The 9,815-nt window shown below is 45.3% G+C and overlaps 2 protein-coding genes across 4 annotated transcripts; one reads left to right on the top strand and one right to left on the bottom strand.

Annotated features, from left to right (window-relative positions):
- The first annotated feature begins 434 nt into the window (after nt 1–434).
- LOC124673040 (serine/arginine-rich-splicing factor SR34-like) lies at nt 435–4,716 on the top strand. 3 transcript variants are annotated; one of them, XM_047209172.1, is made up of 14 exons: nt 436–463; nt 899–1,000; nt 1,298–1,363; nt 1,506–1,580; nt 1,646–1,754; nt 1,847–1,893; nt 2,004–2,061; nt 2,477–2,526; nt 2,709–2,765; nt 2,855–2,946; nt 3,027–3,131; nt 4,126–4,159; nt 4,233–4,307; nt 4,411–4,716. In XM_047209172.1, exons 2-14 carry the CDS (start codon nt 914–916, stop codon nt 4,423–4,425), a joined length of 870 nt encoding a protein of 289 aa, XP_047065128.1. In that variant the 5' UTR covers nt 436–463; nt 899–913; the 3' UTR covers nt 4,426–4,716. The 3 variants fall into 3 exon arrangements, 2 of the variants coding, with proteins under 2 accessions (XP_047065129.1, XP_047065128.1); XR_006992742.1 differs by lacking the exons at nt 4,126–4,159; nt 4,233–4,307; nt 4,411–4,716 and adding exons at nt 3,594–3,685; nt 3,770–3,888 and having other exon boundaries at nt 435–463; XM_047209173.1 differs by lacking the exons at nt 4,126–4,159; nt 4,233–4,307; nt 4,411–4,716 and adding an exon at nt 3,594–3,888 and having other exon boundaries at nt 435–463.
- LOC124673041 (universal stress protein YxiE-like) lies at nt 4,660–5,810 on the bottom strand. The gene is made up of 4 exons (XM_047209175.1): nt 5,417–5,810; nt 5,235–5,329; nt 5,026–5,144; nt 4,660–4,933 (listed from the first exon to the last, which is right to left on the bottom strand). The coding sequence occupies exons 1-4, from the start codon at nt 5,637–5,639 to the stop codon at nt 4,846–4,848; spliced, it is 525 nt and encodes a 174-aa protein (XP_047065131.1). The 5' UTR covers nt 5,640–5,810; the 3' UTR covers nt 4,660–4,845.
- Nucleotides 5,811–9,815: the final 4,005 nt, after the last annotated feature.

Here is a 9,815-nt window from a genome sequence, read left to right as displayed (position 1 = left end):
TCTGATAGGAGGAAGTGCCTATGGATCAATTATAAAGGCTTCCTCGCAGTTACTCTAAGGAATGATTGTCTATCGATTATTAATCAATAAAGCTTTTTGAATCGCACAAAAAAAGAAAAAACTAAGAAAAGGAATATATTTTTTTGAGAGTTAGAAAAGGAATAATAAAGAACCCGTCCAAACCATATTGTCCATCGCTCACAGGCCTAATCGCATCCGGAGCACTGGGCCAGGTGCAGCCCAACTCGAACTCGAGTAAGACTCCGGCCCGCTCCCGTTACTTTCACACTGCTACGGCGGCCCGTGTACATAGCGGTGCGGACCGACCAAACCCGCTGCTTGTCCTTGCGCTCGGGTGGTCAAAGCGTAACCCGTAAACCCTATCTTCTTCTTCCGCTCCCTCCGTCGCCGGCGACGACGGCGTTCTTGCAAACCCAATCCTCCGCCGTCCCCTGCTCCTCCGGTACGATCTCCCCTCTGTGTTCTTCTCGCGCTGATTACTGTGTTCTTCAATTGAATTCGTTACGGTTTATTCGGGGGTAGGTTGGTACGGTTTGTGGATCTGTAGTCGCTCCTCTAGCGCTTTGGTTACCGCTTCAGTTCTCGCCGTTCTAGGGTTCGTGGGCGCGTTGCAGCAAGATGCGGGAGCTCTCGCCCTCCTTAAAACGCCTGGCGGGGATTAATATGTTAGGCTATATTTTTCTCCGGACATCTCAACCCAAATTGTTGTCTTCATTTTTTTTTTTATAGGATACTGCTTCTTTTCCCCAGCTGCGACTGAATTCTGTGTGCTTGTTCGCTGTGTTAATTTATTCTTGTTCGCTTTGCTTCATGTTTCTGGATTCTGCACTTCAGCAAATCATCCTACTAGTACTGACCGTGCTCTTTTCGGTTATAGGTTGCCAAAGGAAGGATGAGTAGGCGCTGGAGCCGGACTATTTACGTTGGGAACCTCCCTGGGGATATCCGGGAGAGGGAGGTGGAAGATCTGTTCTACAAGGTTTGTATATCCTGTCCTTATGCATTCTATCTACCTTGAAGATACGGAAATAATGGCATGCTAGAGTGTGAAATACTTATGACTCTGGTGTTCTTACTGTACTGTTCCTGAACATAGGAAGTTTTAATGTAAATACTTCAGTTCATTTTAATCAAAGGGAAAAATACAAAATAACATTGGTAGTTCCGCCATTCACTATTAGGAAATTATATCCGAAGTCCCTAATTTGCTCTGCAATTTGGAATTTTGTTACTCCAATTCTGTGCACATATCTAATCTTGAAATTTTTCAATGCAGTATGGAAAGATAGTTGAAATTGACTTGAAGGTCCCCCCAAGGCCACCTGGCTTTGCTTTCGTGGAGGTAACTTGTTTAATATGTTTCATATTTGCTTGTCCTAATTAATCTGAATTGAGATATTACTGCTTTTAGAAGCTGCTTATTTTATCTTGATTTGCTGTAAATATATCGTAACTCATAGCCTTTGTTATTCTGTGATGTATAGTTTGAAGATCCCCGTGATGCTGAAGATGCGATTCATGGTCGAGATGGCTATAACTTTGATGGGAACCGGCTGAGGGTAGGTGCAGTGAGTTTTACGGCTCGTTCTTCTCAGTTCACATGTCTAATCCTCGCTATGCACAGGTCGAACTTGCACATGGCGGGAGGGCTAACTCTTCATCCATCCCGAACAGCTTTGGTGGTGGTGGTGGAGGACGCCGTGGTGGTGTCTCCAGGCACACGGAATATCGTGGTATGCCAAAATACCCGATTCCTATACTGGTTGCTCAAATTTTCCATCTATATAAACAGATAAGCTGAACTCGTGTGCTCACCTTTTGGCAGTTCTGGTTACTGGACTACCTTCTTCTGCATCATGGCAGGATCTGAAGGTCTGCAGAAAGATTGCAATACCATATATTTGTCACTTTTCAGCCCTCTTTCATGTTAATCATCTTTTTTTTCCACTTTCCCTCTCTGAAGCTCTCTAAATGTTTGTCAGGACCATATGAGAAAGGCTGGTGATGTTTGTTTCTCTGAGGTTTACCGTGAGGGTGGTGGTGAGTAATTTTGGGTCCTTGCTGCAGTTCTCTGCTCATACATTAATTTGCCAGCATTATTAGTTAAATCACTTCAGCTGCTTCTAGTGCCTGGTTTAGATTCCATTGTAGTTCTGTTTCTACTTATTATTTTATGGTAAATTGTGATACAATGATATTTTTCTTCGTATCACATTACAAAGGTTTACAATGTATTCATGCATTGGTTCCTCTAGCATACGAGTGTTCCTAATATGCACTAACATTGACAATCTTAGTACAAAAGAATGCTCATTGTTAATGCATTTGATCTAGTTATTTGCAGTACACCATTATTACGGTTTAAAGAAGTCGTTGTAACGATGGTTCTTTCAGTACAGTTATATGTGCTATGTTGCTGCTACCTTTTGTTAACTTGCATCATTGTTTAATACAGGTACAATAGGAATTGTTGATTATACAAACTATGATGATATGAAGTACGCTGTAAGTTCTTCACCCCTCTTTGGCATCACTTCTGGTGCCTTGCTAATTTTCATTATATGGAGTGCTGATTTTTCTTACACATAGTTAATATTGTTGAATATGTGGTTTTCGAGTACTTGGATCTCTTGTGTCCTCTTTTTCGGAGTGGGAAGAAATGATTTTTTGGAACAAATGCTTTGCAGATAAGGAAGCTTGATGATACTGAATTTAAAAACGCCTTCTCTCGGGCGCCTATAAGGGTACACTCATATGTCTATATGTAGTTCAGTTTAGGTAATTGGCTTGTTATATGAAATTAACTGTTGCACTGCAATATTGTTTTCTGCAGGTGAAGGAGTATGCTGGCAAAAACAGTCGCTCCTATTCACGAAGCCGCAGCAGAAGCCGAAGTCGCAGCTACAGCAGAAGCAGGAGTCCAAGGTTAGCCTCAGGCTTTGATCACATTTTGTTTCCCCTGCATAACGTAAATAGCCTCTGATCAAAATTGGATATACTTTCAGCAAGTCTCCAAAGAAAAAACCTTCACGCCGTTCAGCGTCAAGATCTCGGTCGAGATCAGTGTCTTCTCATTCACCAGCAGAGTCAAAGGGACGTTCTCCATCAAGGTAACTGGGGCTGAAGTAAATTTCCCATCGTCCAGTCGAAGAAAAATAACTGTTGAAAAAATATGGACATCACTTTAATTTTCTTATAACCAAATGCTGCTTGATATGTTGGAACATCTGCGCAAAGTATTCTCTGGTTGAAACTTGAAAATAATACTCTGAAAATCTTAAATTTTACTAATGATGCAATCTTTGTCAACAAAAGATTCATCCAACTACTGTTCTTGTTACAAGGTACCAATGCAGTGATAACCCTGTTGCTTTGGCATGCTGGGTTTATCAATGCTATTTAATTAACCTTACTCTTTTTTGATTGTGTACATGGAATACTATTGGCATACTAAATATATGATTGCTTGGAAACTGTCACAATCTTATCACGCTCTGGTGTCACATGTTTCTTGTCTAACTGAATTGGCTAGTCCGGTATTTTCTTAAAGTCTCGAATCATTTTCTCCTTAGATGAGGGATTGTGCGGCGATCTAGGGATTGCGTATTAGGAAATTCAGGATGGGGATTTGGTCAGTTTGCACCAGCTCCTTTGGTTGACCGAGGTATGGTAATAAACTGGGAGCTGAACTGGAAGCTAAAAATCATCTATTGTTTTTTACCTAATGTACTGTAACTGATTACATCAGAGCTTGGGCATAGAGGATTGTTTTGGAACTCTCGAAGTAGCATTAAGGCTTGCTGGTTTGGACCATGACGGCTCTATGACTTGCTTGGATTTGAGTACGCGAGGATTGAACTCCCCTGGCTCCTTTGCAGGCTTCAATTGGAGGGCTGTTCTAGTGTATATATGCTCAAACTTAACACAAAACACTTATAATACTGCACGTTTTGACATCTGGAACTGATTGCTTTTAATTTCAATGAGCTTGTTTCATTTGCTTTTGGCCATTTCAATGCTTGGGAGGCACCGAGGTTCTTGGAATCAAGCTGTTAAGGCTCCATTCTGGATATTGAATTCTGTTGTTTCTGGAACTTTTTGCAGATCACCAGCAAAATCAATGTCCCCTAATGCATCTGTAAGTATTCTGAACCTTTTTTTGTTGTTGTTAATTTTGTCTTGGGAACTTACTTAAAGTCGTTTTTGCTCAGCCTGCCAATGGTGTAGCAGCAAGCCCAAAGAAACGTAGCCCAAGCAGGAGCCCATCACGTTCCCGATCTCCTGATGTAATAAAAAGCTCTTGTATCTATTTGTGGTGCTGACTTATTGTTGCTTCTGAAGCTGTCGTTAAGGTTACTGTTATACTGATCCAATTGCATTCTTTTCCAGGCCAAATCAGAATAAAGCTCATGCGCAGCTCCAGGCGGTGGGAGAATAGAGGCATGGTCTTCAAATAACTTGCATATTTGTTGTCCTCGTCAACTTCTGAATCCTATGTCAAAGTACTTTCCACATGTTCCGTTATTCTAGGTTCATGCATGATATTTCTGTAAACTTATTTGGTTGGATTTTTGAGATTTATTTACTTTCTTAATGATGAGCATATTTACTTAGGTTATGTAATGGTATTGGTCGTACTGGAAGACATTTGGAAACTTTTTATTGTGTAATGCTGAAAATGCAAATTTACGATAATGTCTGTACATCTGTTTGACATAAGTTGCTCATAACTGTGTGCAAAAGAGGGCTGAACACCTATAATTGCTTATGGATACATTGAGCTCAGCACACAATGACACGATTTGACAACGGAAGTGGCAATCATCATTTCTTGGGCTTATTCTGCTTCACTATCATGACGGAACAAAGCGCGTGGTGGGTGCAGTAGTCGCTCACGCTCCCAAGAAACGCCCTGCAAGCAAACAAGAGATCAGATGAAACCCTGTGACCAGTAGCTTGAGTCCCAGAAACCACGAAGGGAGACGGAGGCAAATCATCAATTACCTCTTGATAGCGCCGTAGCCATGGCTTCCAACGACGAGCAGATCTGCGCCGTGCTTCTCGACGGCGTTGCAGAGGACGTACCTCGGCTCATCTTCGATCACCTCTATCAGGCCGTGAACCTGCGATTGAAATGCAATTCGTATAAGCCCAGTAAGTTTTTCCAGAAATGTTTTTCTTTCTCTTGACGGAGCAATGGTGCGAGTTGGTACCGAGTTGGCGATGCAGAGGCGGCGCGCCTTGTCGACGACGTCCTCTGCCCTCTTGCGCAAGTCCGCCTCCACGAACCTCACCACGTCCCCGGCGCCTGCTGAAAGTTTCGAATCATCAGACACCATGAAAATCCCGTCCCAAAGGACGGCAGAGCTAAAGAAAATGGGTTTACGGCCGGTACCGGGGCTGCCGAAGGTGACGACGGAGGAGGCGGACGGCTTGCCGTGGACGACGACGAGCTCGGCATCCGCGGCCGCCGCCACGTGCCGCACGGCCCACTCGAGCGCGCTGTAGCTGTGGTCGCTGTCGTCCACGCCGACCACCACCACCATCTTCCTGCTGCTGCAATCCTCCTCCTCCGCCGCCGCTGCCGCTGGTGCAGGTGCAGCATTGGTCTCCGCCATGGCAGGCAAACAATGCAAGGAAACTGATCTGAGAAGTTCTTGCTTTGGTTGGCACTGGTTGTCAGGTTGCTGTGTGTGTGGCTTATGACTTGGGAGCAGCGCGATCGAGGTGATACTTATATCGCGTATCAGCGTATGGGAGAGCGCGCCGGGCGAAACCGGAGGGGGTTTGCGGCGTAGGAGTCGATACTACTGAATACTGGTGGCGGGAAGAGACGGCAGGAGGTTGCCCCGGTTTTGTGTCCGTTTTGTTGGTTTTACTACTCCGTCTTGATGCTCTGCAACTTCCGTCCTGCTGGATAAGGATAACGACCACAAACGGCAACAACCGAGTCAGTGGCTCAGTGCTGATCGAGCCTGATGGATGCACTCGGATGGTCTCACAAGGTCCCTAGAAAAAGACGATCTCACGAGGTGTCGAGGATGGGAACGGGGAAATAGTCAGAAACAGAAGACACTTGATTGTGGTGTTCTGTTTTCCTCTTCTAACATGTGGACTTTGAGTTTTTTTCTTCTTCTGCGTTCTATTTCTTTCTTCCGTTCAAATTACAAGAGGTATTGGTAGGTTGTGTCGAAAAAAAAAAGAGATATTGGTAGGCTAAATTCATCTACCAAAACGTCTTATAATTTGGAACGGGCATTCCCATTTGGACACCTTTGACTACTACGATCTATTAAGTTCAAAATCTTTCAAAATAGACGCTGGCCTCTTTTTTTTCCCCTTGTGGAAAGACCTTGGTCCTTGTAAAGTCGATTTTGGAACTTCAGAAAGTCGGACTCTCAACGGGAGCGTCAAATTGTTAAGTCGCCACTCTCAAACAAGATGTCCAAATGGGAATCCGGTCTCCTAATTGCGTTTTTTTTACGAGATTCATGAAGGTCTCTGATTGGATATTTTTAACAACATTGTGCGTTATTGTAGTTTACACTACTTTCTATTGTAGTTATTTAAAAATAAATTTGAACATCCACGTTTTCAGACTAGGTTCACGGTGTTTTCATGTGGGTCCATTGCATATTTTGGGGTTTTGTCTATTGCATTTTGTAATAAGAGTGTTGTATTGCTGGCAAAGTACAATGTATTTGGTACGATATTTCAGTTAAGTCTAAAACAATCTCTAGAAAGAAGGCATTAAGCCCGGCTTAAATTAATAAAGCCCAATGTTGTCGAATGAGATGCGAAGTGATGAGGAGAACAATACACGTGTGTTGAAAAAACAAGTGAACATAATTATAAAATAAATCACAACTTGGAATTGGCGAAGCCCTTGGTAGCCGATTCAACTGTTGACCAAAGTAAGGTGGATGCATAGTCTTGATGTGATAGAAGGACCCCAGCTGAAAGACCAAGCCCTCGTCTACATTAGTAAGCTTGACTTCGACGAGGCCCCATTCATCTCCACCACCAAAGAGGGCCCCATATCCTCGCCCTAGCAGGAAGGGTGTTGGCTGATAGAGAAGCTCACTTGAGATGTCATATAGGAAGCACACAACAGAACTATATGAGAATCAAAACGGGCTAGACCAGGGACGAAGCTGCCTGTATGGTAATGGTGGCAGATGACACCAATGGATTATGAAAATTCTTCACTATTTTATCACTAAACATTGATTATCAGCAAAGATGATACCAATGCTACAAAGGCGGACCCATTAGATTGTTTTCCTAGCTTCGTCCCTGGGCTAGACTACACCTTGACAAACACCACTATCGTCCACCCACAAACACGATCCGGCAGGGCAGCCAAGAAGCAACTACTCTCGATAGGAGCATCCGATTAATTATCCGGTTTCACCATTTTGTTTGTTTCGTATTTTTCTAATTATTGTTGGGTTCCTAGATGGGTATGTTTTGTTTACCCACAAAATTAGGAACTATGCAGCCTCATGACATAAATGACGAAAAACCACATTCTTATTCGTTGTTATTTAGGTGAAGGAACCTTAAATCAAGAGAGTGATTCCGTCAAAATAAATAAAACTAAGGAACAACCCACTTGATGCTTACTGCTTTCAAAATGTATATATAAATAATTGGCAACAACATTTTACTTTGTTGCAATTTACACTAATTTTACTGTTTTTAAGCTACTCTCAATATGATCTTTAATTTCATGGTTTTACAATAATTTTTACCTAGGATTTTGGACTCAACTATGCTTTTGAATTTTTAATGATACATGTTTCCATGTGCTATTGTAGTTCGGCATGCGTGTATTGCTGTTTTTAATTCAGAGTACTGTATTTTGCTGTGCATATGCAAGGAAAAAATATTGAAAAAAATATTGAAAAAATATACAATTCAGAGAAACAATAATCTTTCCTACTGCTGTTGTGGGTATACTTCAAGGGTGTACCATCGACAGTGCCTAGATCCGGCAAGCCCGGGTGGCCCACAGATGGTGATGAGGCATGTGGCCCATCGGGCGGCCCAGTTGCTGTTGATCATGAAGGAAGAAGTCCAGCCCCAGGATCAGTAAGCCGGATCCGTACCGACATTAGGAGTAACCCGGATCCATGAAGGCCCATGAGGAACCCGGATCCAGTACGACGTATATGGAAGGCGGATCCGTGACGTGCACGGCAAGATATTGTACCGTAGTTAGGCTATCTGTAATCCGGCTAGGACTCTCCATGTAAACCCTAGATCCGTGCGCCTTTATAAGCCGGATCCCGGGAGCCCTAGAGGCACAACCACAACTCATTGTAATAACGCGAAAGCGCCCAGATAATTCCAGACAAGCAGCGGTAGGCCCCGTCATCGTGCGGGTGTTCCGAAGCCGGGTAACTCGCGTACCACCGTCCCGTGTGCACTCCGCCCTATGGCCCCTACTTCTTCTCCCCCTCGTGAGGATCCCTCCTCCGAGGTACCGTCGATTAGGCAACGACGGTTGGCGCCCACCGTGGGGCCTGCGGCGTCCGGAGGCCGGAACCGGGAGGGTTCCGCCATGGGAAGCTACGACGACACCATCGCCGTGGGGCGTGTCCTTTACGCCGGAAATCTGCCGATCGTCCCTCCGGATGAATGTTGGATTCCGGCTAAAACCGACCCCGTCAAGCTCTCCATCGTCCCAGTTGGCGGCATACACATCTTCATCGGGGAAACCGTCGATTCCGACGGAAACCCACTGGTAAGTAACGCTGACGCGACCGCCGCCGAGCTGGACGCAGTCGCGAAGATCCGATCTGAGACGCAGGAACTTCCTAGCGAAGATTCCGCCTTAGATCTGAAAAAATCAAAACCCACCCAATCCGCCCCTGAGCAGGAAGTAACGGTGGAAGACCAATGCAGATCCGCCTGGGTCTCCCAGGTGTTAGAGAAGCAAAGGTGTCACTTCGTACACTTCTTGGCCCATACCGCCGGAACCGCCCCTCACGAAGTCGGAGCTGGTCCCGAGCAGGTCGAGGCCCCGGAAAACAACGCTGCTCCGGATCAGCAAGAGGCCGTCGGAGAAAGCGAAACTCCGGTTGAAGAGTCGATTTTGGGAAATCTAAGCCCAATCTCCGGAGACACCCGAGTCCATGGACACCTGCAGAGTTTGATCGCAAGGTGACGGAACTCGGATACGGTGAACGACTCGAAGTCGATTCCGTCTAGCCAAAGCAGGTACTTGCAACTGTAGCGGCACTCGGAGAAAACGGATCAGAAGAGGCAGGCACTCAATCCGACCCCCAGCCATCCCACCAGGGATCTCCGATGTCACGGGAGCGGCCCCGTAGGGATTCTTCCTCGGAGGACCTCCTGTCGCCTGAAGAGATAGTTGCACAAGCACGCATGGATTTGGTCGCAAAGTCAGACGTCCTCAACAAGCCAATAACCCCTGGCGATGCCGCAGATCCGGAGGCTTTAGAGGCCACTAGAAAGGAGATGCTGGCCACAGCCAAAAAGTTTGCTAACACCGCGTACTCGCTATATTGGATGAGAGGGAAGAAGCTGCACCGATCATGGATCGCTTTGAAAGACAGGATCGCGAAGTCACCGCAACGCTCGAGCAAGTCAAGAGTATGAGAAAGGAGTGGGAGGTGAAAATGACCTACGCACGAGGCGGAGGCCGATAGAATCGTCGGAGAAGCAATCCCTCCCCGCAGGATCAACTTCGCAACCCTCGCCGAACAGCAGCCGCTCGCCACCCCAAAGGACAATTTGGCGAAAGCTGCAGAAATTCTGAAGAAAAG

The sequence above is a fragment of the Lolium rigidum genome, chromosome 7 (genome assembly GCF_022539505.1).
Source record: "Lolium rigidum isolate FL_2022 chromosome 7, APGP_CSIRO_Lrig_0.1, whole genome shotgun sequence".
Taxonomy (NCBI): Eukaryota; Viridiplantae; Streptophyta; class Magnoliopsida; order Poales; family Poaceae; genus Lolium; species Lolium rigidum.
The sequence above is the reverse complement of the archived record's forward strand: the minus strand, read 5'-3'. Positions and strand labels throughout refer to the sequence as shown.

Excerpts from the sequence above, each read along its gene's own strand:
- LOC124673040 (XM_047209172.1), top strand. The coding sequence starts at position 914 with ATGAGTAGGCGCTGGAGCCGGACTATTTACGTTGGGAACCTCCCTGGG. Across the intron at positions 1,581-1,645 it reads TTGATGGGAACCGGCTGAGG|GTCGAACTTGCACATGGCGG; the intron begins GTAGGTGCAGTG and ends CGCTATGCACAG. Across the intron at positions 2,947-3,026 it reads AGCAGAAGCAGGAGTCCAAG|CAAGTCTCCAAAGAAAAAAC; the intron begins GTTAGCCTCAGG and ends ATATACTTTCAG.
- LOC124673041 (XM_047209175.1), bottom strand. The coding sequence starts at position 5,639 with ATGGCGGAGACCAATGCTGCACCTGCACCAGCGGCAGCGGCGGCGGAG. Across the intron at positions 5,330-5,416 it reads CGTCACCTTCGGCAGCCCCG|GCGCCGGGGACGTGGTGAGG; the intron begins GTACCGGCCGTA and ends AACTTTCAGCAG. Across the intron at positions 4,934-5,025 it reads GGCTACGGCGCTATCAAGAG|GGCGTTTCTTGGGAGCGTGA; the intron begins GTAATTGATGAT and ends GTTTGCTTGCAG.